Source organism: Coregonus clupeaformis, chromosome 23, assembly GCF_020615455.1.
Source record: "Coregonus clupeaformis isolate EN_2021a chromosome 23, ASM2061545v1, whole genome shotgun sequence".
NCBI classification, from domain to species: Eukaryota; Metazoa; Chordata; class Actinopteri; order Salmoniformes; family Salmonidae; genus Coregonus; species Coregonus clupeaformis.
The window spans coordinates 5,268,886-5,289,863 of NC_059214.1; the positions used below are offsets into that span (position 1 = coordinate 5,268,886).

General features: G+C 46.9%; 2 protein-coding genes and 1 pseudogene across 2 annotated transcripts; 2 read left to right on the forward strand and 1 right to left on the reverse strand.

Moving 5' to 3' along the window:
• The first annotated feature begins 5,460 nt into the window (after positions 1 to 5,460).
• On the forward strand, positions 5,461 to 8,889 carry LOC121582928 (frizzled-5-like). The gene is made up of 2 exons (XM_041899092.2): positions 5,461 to 6,317; positions 6,510 to 8,889. The coding sequence occupies exon 2, from the start codon at positions 6,526 to 6,528 to the stop codon at positions 8,320 to 8,322; it is 1,797 nt and encodes a 598-aa protein (XP_041755026.1). The 5' UTR covers positions 5,461 to 6,317; positions 6,510 to 6,525; the 3' UTR covers positions 8,323 to 8,889.
• A 1,234-nt stretch (positions 8,890 to 10,123) lies between these two features.
• LOC123481728 lies at positions 10,124 to 16,723 on the reverse strand (annotated as a pseudogene).
• Positions 16,724 to 16,858: 135 nt separating this feature from the next.
• LOC123481729 (protein N-lysine methyltransferase METTL21A-like) lies at positions 16,859 to 19,421 on the forward strand. Its single transcript, XM_045206505.1, is given in 4 exon segments — positions 16,859 to 17,112; positions 17,342 to 17,453; positions 18,756 to 18,833; positions 18,836 to 19,421. Coding segments are annotated over 4 exon segments (657 nt in total). The 5' UTR covers positions 16,859 to 16,965; the 3' UTR covers positions 19,156 to 19,421.
• The last annotated feature ends 1,557 nt before the right edge of the window (positions 19,422 to 20,978 follow it).

Sequence of the window (20,978 nt, forward strand, 5' to 3'; positions counted from 1 at the left end):
TCTATAACCACAATAACAAATGTGTTACGCTGACCAAATAAGCATCTAGCACTTCCTTACAAATCCCAAGGAGCGTGTGGTTGGCTTGCATTGTCTGGTAACTCCTGTGTGTGACTGTGTCTGTGCACCTTCAGTCAGGAACAGAGGAGGTTCCTGCACCTGTTCTATGGAGACCCCCTTTACAATTGGTGTACTCATCAAAACCAACCTAGAGGTGAGGTAGAGGGAGCCTTTGTGCTGAAGAGCACAGAACATAAAAACACTGGACAGATGAAAGACTAGCCAGCCTACAAACAACACTAATGTAGACAGTGGAGGTGGGCAGAATGAAAGACAAGGGGGAGAAGAGAGAGAGGGGGGGAGAGAGAGAGAGAGATAGAGAGAGAGAGAGAGGGGAGAGAGAGAGAGAGAGAGAGAGGGGGAGAGAGAGAGAGGGGGAGAGGGGGAGAGGGAGAGAGAGAGAGAGAGAGAGAGAGAGAGAGAGGAGGGGGAGAGGGGGGTAGCTCAGCTGGTAGAGCACGGCGCTTGTAACGCCAAGGTAGTGCTCTACACAAAAATATATGCACGCATGACTGTAAGTCGCTTTGGATAAAAGTGTCTGCTAAATGGCATATTATTATTATTATTATTAGAGAGAGAGGGGGAGAGAGAGAGAGAAGACCTGGGAAGAGGGAGTAAGAAATTATAATAAGGTTAGCATAAAGTAGGGGACTAAGTTAGGGGACTAAGGTAGGGAACACAGTGTCCAATTTCCCATCTTATTACATGTCCCAGTGTCCCACTTCCTCCTGTTACTTCTTACAACAACACATATCCCTTCCTAAGCATCCTCAGTGTACACCACCCCCACACCACCAACATCCCTCTCTACCTCTTGATTGTCATTGACTGTAAATACAAAATAATCCTTGTTTTAGCCTGATAGATTTGCATGTCATTCCCATTCATATGTATGTGGGTCGGGGTAACAATATGTTACCTGCAGGCTCTACAGCTGGAGCCCAGGCAGCCGTTACAATATGAACAATACCCACGAGAGAGGGCCTGAATTGGGGCCCAATCCCACCTATTAGCCCCTCATTAGAGACAGCTTTTCTTAAACACACCAAGACAATGAGAATGGCGGGGGGAGGGAGGGGAGGGAGGGGAGAGGGGGGTGATTATTGTATTGCTACTGTTTGGTGTGTGTTTGTCTTCTTAAGCAGAAACCAGGGTGGGCTAATGTTTCTCTGGCGGTCAGTGAGCCAACAGAAAAAACATTCACTGTTGAGTGATGCTAGACTCGTTTTGAAAAATGCTAGCCTCTCTCTCTCGCTCTCTTTCGCTCTCTCTCTCTCTTGTCCTCCCTGTCTCTTTCCTGTGCTCTCCCCTTTCTCTCTCTTTGTCCTGTCCTCTTTCAATTCAATTTAAGGGCTTTATTGGCATGGGAAACGTATGTTAACATTCCAAAAGCAAGTGAAGTAGATAGTAAACAAAATCTTCTCTCTCTCTCTCTCTCTCTCTCTCTCTCTCTCTCTCTCTCTCTCTCTTCTCTCTCTCTCTCTCTCTCTCTCTCTCTCTCTCTCTCTCTCTCTCTCTCTCTCTCTCTCTCTCTCTCTCTCTCTCTCTCTCTCTCTCTCTCTCTCTCTCTCTCTCTCTCTCTCTCTCTCTCTCTCTCTCTCTCTCTCTCTCTCTCTCTCTCTCTCTCTCTCTCTCTCTCTCTCTCTCTCTCTCTCTCTCTCTCTCTCTCCCCTCATCTCTCTCTCTCTCTCTCTTCAGACACACAGGCAGGTATGAGGATACTTATCTTTCCAGAGCAAATTACAGTCAATTCATATACAATAATATACATTTAAAGGTTATAAAGGCTTATCCGATTGTTATTACATGAGAATTTCCAGATAACTGAATATTCATAGTGTGCAATGTATGCACTACGTCTGATTTCATTTTTATACTGAACAAAAATATTAATGCAACATTTAAAGTGTTGGTACCATGTTTCATGAACTGAAATAAAATATATTTCTCTCTCTCTTTCTCAATAACAATTTCCCAGGGAAAGAGAGAGAGAGAGAGGGAGGGAGAGTGAGAGAGGGGAGGGAGAGGGAGAGAGGGAGGGGGAGGGAGAGGGGGGAGAGGGAGAGAGGGGGAGAGGGGGGAGGGAGAGAGGGGGGGGAGGGAGAGAGGGAGGGAGAGGGAGAGAGGGGAGGGAGAGGGAGAGAGGGAGGGAGAGGGAGAGAGGGAGGGAGAGGGAGAGAGGGAGGGAGAGGGAGAGAGGGGGAGGGAGAGGGAGAGAGGGAGGGAGAGGGAGAGAGGGAGGGAGAGGGAGAGAGGGGAGGGAGAGGGAGAGTCCTGTGTGTCTACCACAGCCCCCCTCCACCCCCTGCCTGCAGCTGATTGGCAGAGACCCTGTCTGCTTTTAGGCCTCTTTCAGGAGTGACCTGCCACTCTTAATTACCACACTTGAGGAACTTGATGACACAGGACTTTGTCAAATGTCAAATTAGTACAACAACAACAACAAAACAAAAAGGGTCTTTCCCTAGCCTCCCCCTGGCCTAACCCTGTCATCCTCCTCTCCTCCCCCATCAGGCAGGCCTGGCGAGTCGCCTTACTGAGGGGAGAGAGGCTGTAGGGGTTGTTGCTGTTCTCTGGTCAAGCTGAAGCCTTGGGGAAACTGATGACCGTTCGCCTCGTCCCTCTCTGTCAATCAGTAAATCTAATTATATCATTAGAAGTGTTGGGAGAACAAATTAGAAACACATTTGCAACACCAACAATACAGCGTTTTGTGTGTGTGTGTGTGTCTGTTCGTATGAGAGTGTGTATGTATGTTCATGTTCAAAGAAATATAAGCCTTCTCAGATGTTATCAAAAGACACATTTCAGGGGGAATCTATGCAGCTGATCAAACCATTTGTACAACTCCATAATTTTATGTCCCTGATGCCTTGATGTCAAATGGATGTCCCTGTACACATACAAACATGCATGTGATGTGGAACCTTTTACATAAATGGCGTGATGCCGTGTTTTAAGGCCTCATCAAAGGTGAACTCAAAGGGTTCTTATTCATGGAGGATGGATGAAAGGAGAAAAACACTTGGGGGTTTGCTGGCCCTTGAACAAACAACGATCAGACTAAGGTTGGATTGGAGGGTAATGGGGATGGAGGAAGTGGTACTGAAGGTAAGGGATGGAACAGGATTGGAGGGAAATGGGGATGGAGGAAGTGATACTGAAGGTAAGGTATGGAAGGAGGAAGGAGGAAGGAGGAGGGGGAGGATGGGAGTGAACGAGTTGTTATGGTGTACGGGGGATGTTTGAATCAAAGGTGTACACTACAGCGTCGCTCCAACATCAAAGCCTGCCCTCTCTTCTCTCGCTACTCTGGGAAGTTTGCCCCCCTCTCTCTCCCTCTCCCTGACAAACTGTTCCTCCTGTTCTTCAGTTAGCTCAGTTGCATCACAGCGTCATCTTCAGCAAACTTAATTAGGTACTTTTATTTCAGTGTTTTTGTCATTCAGTGACCCTGGCATTTCTGAGGTACCGTCTCCTGCCGCTGTGCCCTGGAGCTTTCTGAGGTACCGTCTCCTGCCGCTGTGCCCTGGAGCTTTCTGAGGTACCGTCTCCTGCCGCTGTGCCCTGGAGCTTTCTGAGGTACCGTCTCCTGCCGCTGTGCCCTGGAGCTTTCTGAGGTACCGTCTCCTGCCGCTGTGCCCTGGAGCTTTCTGAGGTACCGTCTCCTGCCACTGTGCCCTGGAGCTTTCTGAGGTACCGTCTCCTGCCGCTGTGCCCTGGAGCACAACGAGGAGGCAGACAAGAAGTAGAAGACTGATAAAGTCCTATTCTATTGTATTCTATCAGCTGCAGTCCAGGATGTGGAGTTGTTCAATGACTAATAGCATACAGTACTTGTGTCTGACACACCCTAGAGACATACATAAATAGTCCACTAATCACCCCAACGCTGGTATTGGCTGCAGAGTACACTTGTCTGCATCCCAAATAGCACCCTACTCCCTACATAGTGCACTACATTTGACCAGAGTCCTATGGGACCAGGTCAAAAGTAGTGCACTATATAGAGAATCATTTGGGTCGCCACCATGGGCTACATACTGTACCCATAAATCAGTCAGAATGGCACATGAGGGCATTGTTGCTCGCTTGTTAAATCTCAAGTTCTACCTTTGAGCCTCTTTGCCAAATGATATCACCATGTTCCAAGCAGACTTGAACACAATGAATGGCTGTGTGTGAATGTTCCACACTCATGTTTACTGTAGATCCTTTCCCTGTGAATACTGAGACTGTCCCTCAATCTTCCCTGAGCTCACCTAGAGTTGTCACGTCATGAGGTCAGACAGCTACCATTCTTTCATCATATAGGCCTACATTATTGGTTTTACTACTGGTTTTACTACTGGTGTAATCACACAGGCCACAGTGAAGACTGAAGTGCTCTACAGTTTGTGTGTTACCAGAGTACACTTGACTGCATCCCAAATAGCACCCTACTCCCTACTGGTTTTACTACTGGTAACACACAAACTGTAGAGCACTTCAGTCTTCACTGTGGCCTGTTGTGTGATTTCACCTCAGTGAACTGTATATTGATTTTTTTATGATGCAAGTGCATGTGTGTATGTGTGTGCATACTGTCCTGTATAATGTGTGTGTGCTCTGAGTGAACAGGATATTGATTTGTCCTTTTTCAGTTTCCCACAATTCCTTTGTGTGTGTGTGTGTGTGTGTGTTTTGCCTCTGTGTGTGTGTGTTTTGAATGTGTGTGTGTGTGTGTGTGTTTTGCCTCTGTGTGTGTGTGTGTGTTTTGAATGTGTGTGTGTGTGTGTTTTGAATGTATGTGTGTGTGTGTGTGTTTTGCCTCTGTGTGTGTGTGTGTGTGTGTTTTGCCTCTGTGTGTGTGTGTGTGTGTGTGTGTGTGTGTGTGTTTTGCCTCTGTGTGTGTGTGTGTGTGTTTTGCCTCTGTGTGTGTGTGTGTTTTGCCTCTCTGTGTGTGTGTGTTTTGCCTCTGTGTGTGTCTGTGTGTGTTTTGCCTCTGTGTGTGTCTGTGTGTGTTTTGCCTCTGTGTGTGTCTGTGTGTGTTTTGCCTCTGTGTGTGTGATGTGTCTGCTTGTGTGAATACTGTACTACATGTACTGAACTGTCTAACCACCTCATCTTCCCTCCCTCCTCTGCTGAGACCTTGTATTCCAACATGCTTAATTGTCAACGCCAATTAGTCCAGGGGCCGTGTCCACAATGGCTCAACTGTAGCGAGCCGCAAAGCCCTCTTTGTGATTCTCCAGTGGCCCGCAGCGCAATCAGGCGCTCATTTAGTCTCCTAACGAAAAGAGTTCTGAGAGATGCCATTAGAAAAAGAAACAAAAGGCCCTTGGACAATGAAGGCAGCAGGAGAGACAGAGAGACAGAGACCAAATAGCCAAACAGCGTGGCCCATAGGGTCGTCCTTTCACAGACAGACACACATACGGTGTTCCTAATGTTTGGTATTCTCAGTGTATAATGGGGCACAATCCTGGGTTAATGTTTGGTATTCTCAGTGTATAATGGGGCACAATCCTGGGTTGCATCTTTTTTTTAATCTAAATTGAAATTCACATTAACTAGCAATTAAACACTATTTTTGATAAACATTGTAGTGGTGAGGTCAGACTATTTAAAAAAAAACAGGTCAGGCTATATTAAATTGTCTGACAAGGTTATGGTAAAAGGAATTCATGGATTGAGTTAGTCACAACACTATTTTAAACATTGTCTGACTTTACTGGTGATGTTATATAGATTGTAGGCCTGTATAAATAACGAAAGATATTACATTAGCTGATAAGTAGGTTATGGTAAAGAATGAAATGATTCAGTCGGTCACCGTGTAAGCAGATTCCTATTGGAGAAGACGCAGGCCTGTGGGCGCGGCCGTCCAGAGAATGCGGCCAAGGTGTTGTTGGTCAATCAGTACGGTTTAGCACAGTTAGCAGCTTGAGCAAGAAGACCTATGAGGGAGTGGATTGTATATCTTTTTATTTTATTTATTTATTTATCACAAAAGAGAAAGCTGTTTCACTAAATATTGTTGGGGAAAAAAGTGTGGCACAAGGATTAGGCGTCGCTGCCTGCAAATTCCGTCTGAATTGTCGAGTCGAAATGACCGGTGTCGAAATTGACTTTATTTGATTGCACCGGAGGCGCGTTTTCTAAACGAACACGGGGAGTGAATTTCAGTGATGGCAAGATAATCAGATGGCGCTTCTCTCTCTGATTGGCATTGGATATTGATGAGGTAGCTTACATTTTCCCGTGTGATCGACTTGGTGAGTTATCAATTTTATCAACTTGTTTCATCACTATTTCTTAGCCTTTAAGTTTGAGTGAATAAGGCGCACATCCAAAGTGCTTGAATATATTATTGATAGAACATAGAAACAGTAATAAAATGTTTCAAACGTTCAGAGCGCCTTTCCTATCCAATAATCTCATGATTTTCTCTCTGTGGAAATCCACAGCATTGGAGGAGCTTCCATGGCGACCATGACGCGAAAATGCCCTCTTTACATCTGCGTTCTGTGCCTGCTCCAGCTGATGAGCGCACAACCGGTGCGCGCCGCCTCCAAGGCCATCGTGTGTGAACCCATCACGGTCCCCATGTGCAAGGGCATTGGCTACAACCTCACCTACATGCCCAACCAGTTTAACCATGACACTCAGGACGAGGTGGGGCTGGAGGTGCACCAGTTCTGGCCGCTGGTGCGCATCCACTGTTCCCCTGACCTGCTCTTCTTCCTCTGCAGCATGTACACTCCGATCTGCATCCCGGACTATCGCAAGCCTCTGCCCCCGTGCCGCTCCGTGTGCGAGCGGGCCAAGCGTGGCTGCTCCCCCCTGATGAGCCAGTATGGTTTTGAATGGCCCGAGAGGATGAGCTGCGAGGGGCTGCCAGAGCTGGGTGATGCTGATCGCCTCTGTATGGACCGGAACAGTAGTGACATCACAACTTTGTCCCCAGGCCCGGCCTTCCCCCCGAAGCCTACCCCCAAGGCCCCCTCCGTGCTCCACCGCAACCCAGCCCGCCGCAGGCCGCCTCTCCTGCCCAAACCCCACCACAATCACCACCACCAGGACTGTGAACAACGCGACTGCCGCTGCCGCCACCCCCTGGTGTCCGTCAAGAATGAGGCCCACCCACTGTACGGCCGCCGCGTCCACACAGGCCCCGTGGAGAACTGCGCCCAGCCCTGTCATCAACCCTACTTCACCCCGGACGAACACGCCTTCACCTCCCTCTGGATTGGCCTGTGGTCGGTCCTCTGCTTCGTCTCGACCTTAACTACGGTGGTCACGTTCCTGATGGACCGCGACCGCTTCTCCTACCCCGAGCTGCCTATCGTCTACCTGGCTGCCTGCTACCTCTTCGTCTCCCTGGGATACATGGTGCGGCTGGCAGCGGGCCACGAGCGGGTGGCGTGCTCAGAGGACGGCGGGCACGTGCTGTACGACGCGTCGGGCCCTGCCGGCCTGTGCACCTTGGTGTTCCTGCTGGTCTACTTTTTCGGCATGGCCGGTGCCATCTGGTGGGTGGTGCTCTCGCTCACCTGGTTCCTGGCGGCGGGCATGAAGTGGGGCAACGAGGCCATCGCCGGGTACTCGCAGTACTTCCACCTGGCCGCCTGGCTGGTGCCCAGCGTCAAGACCATCGCTGTGCTGGCCCTGAGCGCCGCAGACGGAGACCCTGTGGCAGGGATATGCTACGTGGGCAACCAGAGCGTGGAGAGCCTGCGGGGCTTCGTGCTTGCTCCCCTGGTGGTCTACCTCTTCACAGGCTCCCTCTTCCTCCTAGCGGGGTTTGTATCATTGTTCCGCATCCGCAGTGCCATCAAGCAGGGGGGGACCAAGACAGACAAGCTGGAGAAGCTGATGTTAAGGCTGGGCCTCTTTACCGTCCTCTACACGGTCCCTGCCGCAGTGGTGGTGGCCTGTCTGGTGTACGAGCAGCACCTCAGGCCCCAGTGGGACAGGGGACTTTCCTGCTCCTGCCAGGCTGAGAGACAGAGGCTAGGCCTAGGGCCAGACCACGCCATCTTCATGCTCAAGTACTTTATGAGCCTGGTGGTGGGGATCACCTCAGGGGTGTGGGTGTGGTCGGGGAAGACCCTGGAGTCGTGGAGGAGGTTCCTGGGGAGGTGTTGTTCGTGTCCCTGCTGGGGCCACAAACCCTCCAGCGCGTCAGTGTACAGCGAGGCCAGCACATCCCTCACGACACACACTGGGCTGCTCCGCTTGCAGTCTGAGCACAAGTCCCTGTCGCATCCATCTGTGTGACCAGACGGGCGCTTGTCAGACTCATGTTGCTACACATACAGTGGCTGTTGGAAGAAACTAGATGGATGTTCATTTAACTTATTGAAAGGATTGTAAATTATGTAAAAAGTATTGTCTTTACATAAGGACACGTTTTAAAGCGAGTTGTGTGGGAATATAGAGAAAAACTCTTATTTTTATATTATATGTCCTAGTTCTCATTCTAGACTCATTGCAGGAGATTTCCCCTAAAGTTGAAACTTGTTTTAAATGGTGTGTTCTCAAGTTCAGAGAAAAAAACATGTACAGTGAATGTGTCTCTAGGATGTTTTTAAATGATGTTTTTTGTTAGTATGTCCTTAACCAGAACCTTAGATGGTTAGGAATCCAATAATCAACAGTTATGTCATTAACCTGGACATAATACCATGCCTGAGCCACTTAACAGTTCTATTTTATACGTATGAAGAAGATGGAGAATTGCTATTTGTCATTTTATTTAAAAATGGCCATCCTAAAGGGACATGGTTCTTGTTGTAGGAGATATTTCACTCGCTGTTATGGACACGGTAAGGTCTTGTTAGGATGAAGGAATTTCCCCTTTCAATTTATGCTTATGTGAAGAATTAATATAAAGTCTCTCAAAAAATCGAGTTTGTCTTAATCTGTATCAGATGAATTGAGAGAAATTGTTTGTCACTAAAAATAATATTTTTGGAACTTGTCCTGCTGAAAAGCGATATCCCAAGTATAAATACAGTAAAGTACACACAGTAAAGGGTTAAAAAAAAAAATGTTTTGCAAAAATGTTTTCTAGACAACTGCAAACTTCAAGGAGTAGAGCATTCAAGGAGTTGGTCTGATGGGAATCCATGATGTCATGTGGTCTGATGGGAATCCATGATGTCATGTGTTGCTTGTGGAGCAACAGAGAACAAAAGAGGTCCCTCCCCCCACTATGTCATGACTTACCTGGACCACCTATTGAGACGTGCCTTTTAAGTAGATCAGGTGTAAAATGAGGTGAAAGGGAGACTGGAGTGCCTCTTTAAAAGGTGCAACTTCCCATTTTAGAGGAGACCAGTGTTGCAGCCTCTTCTGCCCCCATGTGGTGTGTTCTAGTAATTACAGCAGCACTGGACTATTGTGAAAGGACAATCTTGTGTTTTTCTCTGCACGTGTGTTAACCATGATCCAATTCTTAAAAGCGACACTGGGATATCATTTTCTCCATTACTTAAATGGTTATATTAGTGTCCCATTTGTCTAACTACATTAAAAGTTTTAGAAATACCTAATAACTCAACTGAGTGGATCAGTGTACATGTGTGGTTCTCCTTAAAAATATTGCTTTGTCTAATTCTGGCATGTTCAACTATGTTGCCTCTAACCCAGGTAGAGAATAAAACTGAATTGGAGTTTGTGTGAATTTGTTAGAGCCTACAGTGTAGAGGGAAGATGTTCTGTCACGTGCTGTGGGTTGGTCTGATTCTAAAAACCACCAGACCACTTATAGAGCATACACTTCTCCAGTCTAGTCCTGTCAGATCTATGAAAACCAAAGTGGTAGAGCAGGCACTATGGGAAAATACTGAAATCATTTCAAATACAGGGCTTGATTGAGCTTGCCTGGCACATGAAACCAATAGAATAGCTGAAAAACTGCCAACCCCACCCATCTGGTACTCCAGGCAGGCTAAAGCAAACACAAAGTATTTGAAAGATTTGTTCCCAGGTCGGATACCACGCCCTAGTCTTGTACATATTAGGTAGAGTTCCTGCTCTAAAGCTCACATCTCATCTAGAAACGAGACACCATACATAGAATTTCTAGTTTATTACGGTTTATTTGAAATAAACAGCAACTGAAAATATGTTCAATTAAAAACTGATACATTCCACAGCTAAAGGGCCTACACAGTAAGCAAAGAAAACCGTCCTTCTACGTCACTCTGTCCGTCCGTCCGTCTGCCAAACTACACCACAGGGTAGTTGGAGGCTTCATCACCATGGTCAGTGTGTGGTGTCAGTCAGTCACTCCCTAACCCCTCCATGTTTGTAGATCTGGAGGGTCTGGGTAAGTATAAGCAGTGCAGGGGGGGTAGGAAGTGATTTGGGACCGGCTGTGTGTGTGGATGGTGCCAGTGTGAATGTCTGGTTTGGGGGGGGATTGGGAAAAGAGACCAGAAGGCCTTCGGTTCATCCTCCGCCTGTCCAGTGTGTGTAGCAGTCCCAGGTCCAGATTTACGACAGCACAGCGTGGGTGGTTCGGACACCCACAAGATTGTCTGCGCTGAGGGACTTCCTTATGGTCACCTTGCCCAGATCCTTGTATCTGTCCTCACACAGTCTGGAGATAGCCTGGGAACAACATAACACTTATTACATTTAACCCCAAGGCCACTCAACAGTTCAATCATAAGGACATAAAGATCATAGACTTTGGCCCCTACCAACTAGGCACTTGTGTAGATTGGTATAAGAAACATGGTGAAAATTCCCCCTAGCCAATCAGAAGGCAGAGTGGAGCTACTACCATATTTCTAACACCTATGCAATTGTTTATCTACATGTGTCTAGGGAGTAGGGGTTGTTTCTGGACAGGACCTAAGTCAACCAGGACTACCATCAAAAGGCTCTCCTCTAGCCAAGTAGTAGTGTTTGTATTCCTGCTCTACTAGAAGCTCTCCTCACCTCCAGTTTGGTGGCTCGCTGGTTGTCAAGTGGCTCCAGGGGGAAGTTGAGGTTGTTGTCATCGGCCAGGGAGCGCAGGTCAAAGTAGTACTTGGCGTAGACGCTGGCTGGCACGTTGATGTTGAACTGAAGCAGCTCCAGGAAGTGCCTCTCCATCTCGTTCCTGTGGGGGGTAGAGAGAGAGGTAGAGGGTGAATCTCAGAAGTCTTATCCTCCATACTCTCCTTTAAAAATGTCAGCGGGAAGCGAGTTCTCGGGGAGAAATTGAGGACAGAGGACGCAAGGAATGGAGGATAGACTTTTGAGATGTACCTGGGCAGAGAGACATGAGCGGATGAGATGTGTGATAGCAACCTGTTTTGGCCCACATGGCAACGTTCCAATTTAACTATGCGCCTCCTAATATTGATTTATATGAGGATATTCACAGTTCACTCTTGGGTGAGCCAAAACAATACATTCCTGCACAGTGCTTACTTGCAAAGTTCCACATTTCTATGGAGACCTTTGTCAGAGGCATCAATCTATTAAATTGTATTAATATAGTCCTTTGAACAAGGATGTCACAAAGAGCCCTGTAGCCTGTCCTACAGCCAGTAAGAAACACACAGTGGTAAGAAGGGGGGCCTTATGGGCGCAGCGGTCTAAGGAGTCACTACAGACCCGGGTTCGATCCCAGGCTGTGTCACAGCCGGCCGTGGCCGGGAGACACATGAGGCGGCGCACAATTGGCCCAGCGTCGTCCGGGTTAGGGGAGGGTTTGGCCGGCCGGGATTTCCTTGTCCCATCGCACTCTTGCGACTCCTTGTCGCAGGCCGGGCACCTGCAAGCTGACTTCAGTCGCCAGCTGGACGGTGTTTCCTCCGACACATTGTTGCGGCTGGCTTCCGGGTTAAGCAAGTAGTGTGTCAAGAAGCAGTGCGGCTTGGTGGGGTCGTGTTTCGGAGGACGCTCTCGACCTTCGCCTCTCCCGAGTCCGTAGGGGAGTTTCAGCGATGGGACAAGACTGTAACTACCAATTGAATATCACGAAATTGGGAGAAAAATGGGTACAACAACAACAAAAAGAAGGGGAGCCTTACGACCCTCCAGCGGCTGAGGAGACCCACAGCCTGAATCCCAAAACTACCCCTACACCCCTCAAATTCAACTGTGGACCTCCAAGCCAGTTCCAATGATTTTTTTTCATTGTTCCCCTCTAATCAAGGACTGATTTAGACCTGGGACACCAGGTGGGTGCAATTAATTATCAGGTAGAACAGAAAATGGTCAGGCTCCGGGACCTCGTAGGGTAAGAGTTGAATACCCCTGCCCTAAGCACTTGTGTAGATCTGAGAGCATTGGATAGGTTTAAGGATGATGGTAGTCACTCCCTCTTGCACTCTGACAGGCCAGCTGGAATGGTCGCCCTATTGCTTACACCTATCCAAACCTCAGATATGATGCCTAAAGGTGGGGTTCGGGGGGAGAGCTTTTAAAGGTGAGCAGCCAGGGGGGACACTGACATGTCCTCCACGGTGATGTCCTTGAGGATCTGGCAGTAGTCTACGTTCCACACGGCCTGGTCGTCCCACACCTTGGAGGCCAGTAGGATGGCTCCCAGGACGATACGCTTCCAGTTGCACGGACAGATGTCCATCTCTGCATAGGTCAGCAGACGCTCCAGGTACACCTAGGGAGAGGATGGACACACAGTAATGAGACACAGTCTCGTCAGACACACACACAGTAATCAGTAACACACATACAGGACACACACACACACTGACGGACCACAGTTATCAGGGCCAGGTGTTCAGCAGGAGACAATAATATATCATGTAGAACAAGAGTCTCTCTTATGTCAGCTCTCAACATGACAACATTTGCCTACTGAGCATGCCCAGAGTGAAACTCCCTGTGATAGGTGAACTGACTGGTGGTATCCTGTGATAGGTGAACTCACTGGTGGTATCCTGTAATAGGTGAACTCACTGGTGGTATCCTGTGATAGGTGAACTGACTGGTGGTATCCTGTGATAGGTGAACTCACTGGTGGTATCCTGTGATAGGTGAACTCACTGGTGGTATCCTGTGATAGGTGAACTGACTGGTGGTATCCTGTGATAGGTGAACTGACTGGTGGTATCCTGTGATAGGTGAACTCACTGGTGGTATCCTGTGATAGGTGAACTCACTGGTGGTATCCTGTAATAGGTGAACTCACTGGTGGTATCCTGTGATAGGTGAACTCACTGGTGGTATCCTGTGATAGGTGAACTCACTGGTGGTATCCTGTGATAGGTGAACTCACTGGTGGTATCCTGTGATAGGTGAACTGACTGGTGGTATCCTGTGATAGGTGAACTCACTGGTGGTATCCTGTGATAGGTGAACTCACTGGTGGTATCCTGTGATAGGTGAACTCACTGGTGGTATCCTGTGATAGGTGAACTCACTGGTGGTATCCTGTGATAGGTGAACTGACTGGTGGTATCCTGTGATAGGTGAACTGACTGGTGGTATCCTGTGATAGGTGAACTGACTGGTGGCATACGTACCAGGGTGACGATGGCACACTCAGCGGTCAGCTGGGCCGAGCTGAACAGCGTGCGGACGAAGCGGTAGATGAGCTTGTGTTCAGGGTCCACGCTGTAGTAGTCTTCTGGAACCTTCTCCCTCTGAGGAAGAGGAGGCCTCGCCAGTCAGTCTGACAGGGGGCTTGGTGTGTACACACACACACACACACACACACACACACAGGGACATACAGTCTCTACTTCCACCTACTCACCGTTAATGGGTGGATCTTCTCATCAAAAATGTCCAGAGAACGGTTTGAATCCCTGATGAGAAAAAAAAGAAAAGACAGTTAAGTCTACTGCTACAAGCCCACACACAGAGAAAGACAACTCCCAGAATATGTTACTATGTCATCAACACACCTCCATTACTACGTTACTATGTCATCACACAACTCATCAACACACCTCCATTACTACGTTACTATGTCATCACACAACTCATCAACACAACTCCATTACTACGTTACTATGTCATCACACAACTCATCAACACACCTCCATTACTATGCTACTATGTCATTAACATACCTCCATTACTATGTCATCACACAACTCATCAACACACTTCCATTACTACGTTACTATGTCATCACACATTAACACCTCCATCACTATGTTACTATGTCATCACACATTAACACACCTCCATTACTATGTTACTATGTCATCACACATTAACACCTCCATTACTAGGTCATCACACATTAAAACAACTCCATTACTACATTACTAAGTCATCATACATTAACACAACCTCCATTACGTTACTATGTCGTCACACAAATCAACACACCTTCCTTACCATGTTACTATGTCGTCACACAAATCATCAACACAAAACTCCTCCATTTAGCTCACCACGTCAATATATGAATATTTCTCAGTTTTCCTCATGAAATGAATATGGCACAGATAAAACCTACCTGTTTTTTATGTGATAGTATATAGCCAACGTGACACTGGAACAGAGAGAGACAAGACAGTGAGTCCTTACAATGATGGCCTCTTTTCTCCTCTGTCGTGGTGTGTGTGTGTCTGTGTCTGTGTGTGTAAGGTAAGGAGGACACTCACCATTTGACCGTACTCTTCAGGTTGGGCAGGCTGACCGTGCTATCATCAAGGAATATTGTGGAGCAGGAGCTGTACTTTTAGATAGCAACCCAGGAGACATCTAGAAAAAGGGAGTAGTTGTTAGTCAATGAAACAGGGAAAAATATAGCATCATTTCCTGACATTTCTCCATAAGTATCAGTGGATGTCCATGGGTAGCCACACTAACGCTTGAATGGAAAGATGGATTTACTCACGTGATTACTTAAGTAGTTACTTTTCCTTTTCTCCCGCACTGGAGGAAAAAAAAGTCAGACAAATCTTAGGTCAGGTAGTTAATTGAATGTGTTGAATAACTATCTCACGCTGACCATCAGACAGAATCTCTTGTTGTCCATATCAGACCTGGGACGTGATCTGCAGTTCACAACGTTGTGGGGACGTTCAGATATAAATATATTATGTAGAACAAACATGCATCTGACATGTAGAATAAGAAATCATGTCAGCTCTATTCATGACATTTTTATCTGCGCCGTTCCATGTTTGGTCCAGAGGGTCAGCCATGAGAAGTTGAAGATCCCCATGCCACTTACCATCAGTCTGTGACTTGTTGAGGAAGATTGTGCTGGCTCTGGCATTATCGGATGGGTTGGACTCCTGTGCCAATTCTGAAAGAAACAAGAAATACACACTTACATTTACATTTTAGTCATTTAGCAGACTCTCTTATCCAGAGCGACTTACAGGAGCAATTAAGGTTAAGTGCCTTGCTTAAGGGCACATCTACATATTTTTCACCTAGTCGGCTCCGGGATTAGAAGCAGCGACCTTCCGGTTCCTGGCACAATGCTCTTACCCACTAAGCTACCTGCCACTTAGCCTATAACATGAACACCACAAGAAATGCACACGTATCCCAACTATATACACCATTTGAATCTTAAAAAGGCAGAGTGAGATACAGTATGATACTGACTGTTTACAGATCACAACTTCCAGGGATGCACCTTGTGACTTGACATCATGACACTCACTATACTCCGCAGGCTATAGATGAAGCAAAAACAATGCTAGATACTCCGCAGGATATCTTGGAATAGCTGAAACAAAATTACGACTGCACAATCAGTAGTGCAGCGTCTTGCCTGTTCAGAGAGGCGCGACCATGACGCATACCCCTCCACTCCAGCTTATCCGAATAGTACACCTACCATCCGGGACCTCTCTATCGCTGATGTGCTGCAGATAGGTGCCCGTGTCCTCGCTTACGTCGTCGGCGGTGGTGGTTATTGGGTAGTCGTCGAGCTCGACGGCTCTCCTCGCAAGCTTTGGACTCCCACCGGGGGACATGCAGCATGACACTGTAGCCCCCATGATTGAACAATTGGCTAAAGTCCTACCACTGACTACACCCTATAAAACTGAAAGAAAACCGTTCACTCGTCTATAACAGACAGAACCCCTGTCAGTGATGCCTGGACTCAAAATGAAACATTCAATTTTAAATACATGAGTAGCAGCCACATATTGGGGTTCATATCTACTACACACCATTCAAACTGAACAACTGAAACCCTATCCTTTTCAGGGCGTGTGCGCAGAGGCATGGCGAGTAGCGCATTGATACGTCGGCCAGATACAGGCTTGACCACTGTAAACTAATCTAGGCTGGCAACGCTAGGACACTGGTTTAACCCTTTTAATGGCAACACGTTACATTCGGTCTTAAACTGCTAGCTAGCTAGCAAGCTAGCTAGACAGCCAGACAGCCGATACAACGTTAAACACCATTAATCTGGTCTTCGTAAACCAGACGTAGTTTGCTAGCTAGTAGCAGCTAGCTGGCAAGCTATTGCTAGCTAGCCCTATGGCTAACGCTAATCCAGGCTTCAGCTAATTGCCTACTCCTAACTGGCTACTTCTGCCGGTCCACTTGATCTAGCTATTCTTGCGGTGCATTGCAGTCTGAGAATATGCCGAATTCCTTCGTCTAAGCAAATGTCCCAGGTATGGCCGTTCACCGTACACAGAAATGTCTAATGCTCAGATTTGAGACCGCTAGTTTGCTAACAGCTGATTCCCACTCCAGCCAAAGCCAACTAGGAAGGAACGCCCTCAAGAACGGCCCATTTTGATGTACGTCAATTACCATTGGCTGTTTATCAAAATTAATAATTGTTACTTGACAGAGATTGGTGAACATTGTCATTTGACAAGTGTCAGTTGTACGATTTTATTATCGCGAGAACATTGATTTTTCCACTTCCTCATAAGAAATCGTTCAGCGTGGTATGAATTTCAAGCTTCCTGAAAGTTATTTATTATATTACATTTCCATGGTCTTCTTTTGACTATGGCGCTTGTACCATACAATGTGAATAATTTGCCCGCGCTCTCCAAACTACATAATTCGTCTGCCGAGTTCCATTTTGCTGACCACCATGTCAGACTAACCCAGGACTGGAATAAACTCGGGGTAGCTGCTGTCGTCTGGGATGCAGTGAGTGACCATCGTTGGTGTACAACTGTGCATGCTTTGCCGGATTTTTTTCATAAATTACAATTTTATTTCCAAGATGAACTATTCAATTATCCGTTGAATGACATGTAGTCTTCTTCAGTGTGACAAAGATGTAGCCAGCTATTATACTGTTGATTCTGCCACAATTTACCGATAATATACTCTCCGATCTTATCTACCTCTGTATGTTTTCCTTTCTCTCTGTCAGGCGGTAGTGCTGTGTATGTACCTGGAGTTGGGGCAGGTCGAGCTGACGGGGAAGGTTGCCATCGAGCTGGGGGCAGGCACTGGATTGGTGGGCATCGTGGCAGCTCTTCTAGGTAAGAACTCACAGGGAAACTGGTAGGAGACTTGCACTATAGGGCCAAACCAAGATGAGCTGAAGTGGGCTGGCCTGATTACTAAACTCAGTAAAAAAAGAAACGTCCTCTCACTGTCAACTGCGTTTATTTTCAGCAAACTTAACATGTGTAAATATTTGTATGAACATAAGATTAAACAACTGAGACACAAACTGAACAAGTTCCACAGACATGTGACTAACATAAATTGAATAATGTATCCCTGAACAAAGGGGGGGGGATCAAAATCAAAAGTAACAGTCAGTATCTGGTGTGGCCACCAGCTGCTTTAAGTACTGCAGGACTGCACCAGATCTGCCAGTTCTTGCTGTGAGATGTTACCCCACTCTTCCACCAAGGCACCTGCAAGTTCCCAGAATGGCCCTCACCCTCCGATCCAACAGGTCCCAGACATGCTCAATGGGATTGAGATCCGGGCTCTTCGCTGGCCATGGCAGAACACTGACATTCCTGTCTTGCAGGAAATCACGCACAGAATGAGCAGTATGGCTGGTGGCATTGTCATGCTGGAGGGTCATGTCAGGATGAGCCTGCAGGAAAGGTACCACATGAGGGAGGATGTCTTCCCTGTAACGCACAGCGTTGAGATTGCCTGCAATGACAACAAGCTCAGTCCGATGATGCTGTGACACACCGCCCCAGACCATGACGGACCCTCCACCTCCAAATCCATCCCGCTCCAGAGTACAGGCTTCGGTGTAACGCTCATTCCTTGGACGATAAACGTGAATCCGCGACTTTTTGCCAGTCCTGTCTGGTCCAGCGACGGTGGGTTTGTGCCTATAGGCGACGTTGTTGCCGGTGATGTCTGGTGAGGACCTGCCTTACAACAGGCCTACAAGTCCTCAGTCCAGCCTCTCTCAGCCTATTGCGGACAGTCTGAGCACTGATGGAGGGATTGTGCGTTCCTGGTGTAACTCGGGCAGTTGTTGTTGCCATCCTGTACCTGTCCCGCAGGTGTGATGTTCGGATGTACCGATCCTGTGCAGGTGTTGTTACACGTGGTCTGCCACTGCGAGGACGATCAGCTGTCCGTCCCGTCTCCCTGTAGCGCTGTCTTAGGCGTCTCACGTTTCTTTTTTTGCTGAGTTTATATAGTTGCTGGAACTGTTCTGGAAAGGACAATGTGAAAAGAAACCATCAGAGCCAGAACAGTTTGGGTCGGCCCTACAGTGTGGATCAGGCTCAACCGTTAGAACTAATTGTTAGTCACATTTTTATATTGACATGTGCTAACCATGCAAGCCTTCCCTCCAAAAGGTGCCAAAAAAGTGACCATCACAGACCGCGAGCCTGCCTTGGGCTTCCTTGCAGCCAATGTGAAAGAGAACATTCCCCGGATCAGCTAGGAGCAGTGGAGGTCTCAGAACTGACCTGGGGCCAGGGATTGGAGCGCTATCCCACAGGAGGCTTTGACATAGTGCTGGGAGCAGACATTGTTTACCTGGAAGACACATTTCCATCATTACTGCAAACTATGGAGTACCTCAGCTCAGAGAGTAGTGTAGTGCTACTGGCCTGTAAGATTCGCTACGAGCGAGACACTAACTTCCTGAGCATGATGAAGCAGAGCTTCACAGTACAGGAGGTGCACTATGACAAGGAAAGAGACATTCACATCTACAAGGCTGTGAAGCTTCCAGCAAGGAGAGATCTGTAGGAACCATTGAATGATGGGGGATGTGAGGGATTTGAATCACAGTGGATGGATCAAGGTGCTGTCAATCATCAACCGTTCAGGGAGCAACTAATGAATGGACAGCCAGTGCGATGGTTGAGGGAGGATGGTTTTGTTCGATGCAGGGTTGTGTCCAGTAGGGAGAAAGCATGGCGCTACTATGGGTGATTGTAATTAATGTCTTCATTTCATTCTTCCTTTTTTTAATAAAATGGATTTGAAAACAAATCAAGACATCTGAAAAATAATACCAGAAACACATTTATTAACAGCTGCCAAAAACAATAGTTGAAGAAAACTAATATAATTGTTTTGCTTTTTCAGAAATACAATGTTTACAAAATATGAACAGAAATGGCAAGTGTTTTAAAAATAAGATGCATATACATTGACAGATGGCTATGTAAAAACAAAATAATACAATATGGCATTCTGTTGTCCAATCAAACAGAAGACTGGGTTCAGTAAGCAAATAGAACGTTGCAGATAAAAATAGTGAATAGAGCTGACATTAATCCTTATTTCACATGTCAGAAAGGCATGTCTGTTCTACAAAACAGTTCTAGCTGAACATTTCTATCTGTTCCACATTGTTGTGAGCTGCTGAACGCGCCCCTGGTGTAATCCCACGTTTGTTGACTTTTCAGTCAATGTCAGCGATGGATCTGAAAATTTTGGTCTACGACATTACTGCAGATCCAAGCAAATTGTCCATTTTAACCACATGATTTAAAAAAATGCTTAATCCCTTGTCCTGTCAGAAGTGTTTGAGGCACAACAGATGAACAAGTGGGATTGTGGGGCTAATCTTAACGTTCACTTTAGTCTCCCATTGACTTCAACGCATGATGACTAAGTTAAGTGGAAGTTCGGACATCCTCCAATATGATTATGCCTCATGCCTGTTCAGGCCATCGAGAAACAAACATGGAGGCTCAAACACACTCTACCTCAGACATATTATACATTACATGAATGCCCAAAAACACACTATACAACACCCATAGCCTGCCCTTCAGTCATTTTTCAGAACTCTTCCTGTCAGCTGCATGGTAGTATACATTAGCACAACTCGTTAAAAAGGGTAGACTCAGCGAAATGACTTTGCCACGAGCAGCACCAGAGATATTGAGATGAGCGAGATGCAACACTTCGGCTCTCGCACAGTATCTGCGCATGTGCCCAGGTTCTCTTCACGCTGTATACAGCGTGGTAGCCAGGGCACCAAAACAGCGGAGAAGTTGAGCCTCGCTCTTCAACGCTCTTAGTTGTTGCGGAAATTTACCCACTATGCTGTTTACTTTCTGCATCTAAGTAATATCGCTGAGTTTACCTTTTTAATGCCTGTTAGTTGATACAGTCAATCCACCCACGATCCATCTCCTACCCCTACCCCAAAACAGCCACCAGATGTGTTTTCCCCCAACTTAGCAAGGCTGGTAACACAAAGCAGAATAACAAAAGTTTGCAAGCAGAAAAATGCAATACATGATAACCCAACTCAAGCTCAAAGATAATACATTTCATATGACAGTGGTTGGGATCTACAGTCCACATAAAGCGTAAGTAACAGAAGAGTTAAACCAATCATCAGCCTAAATACTAAATAGTGTAGCACTCAAAAAGATGACAATCTTTCCAAATTCATTTCCAACGTGTGGCGCAGGCAGACAGGCCAAACTCAGAATAATTCTATAGGGTAGTTAATGGTGGGCAGAGGGGTCCTAGTCCTCCACGGCTGGTGTTTTCCTGGTATCTGACATCTTGAGACTGGTTAGTTAGCAGCAGTGTAGTGGATATACATG

What these genes read in the sequence shown, in the direction of transcription:
- LOC121582928 (XM_041899092.2), top strand. Translation starts at nt 6,526, where the DNA reads ATGGCGACCATGACGCGAAAATGCCCTCTTTACATCTGCGTTCTGTGC.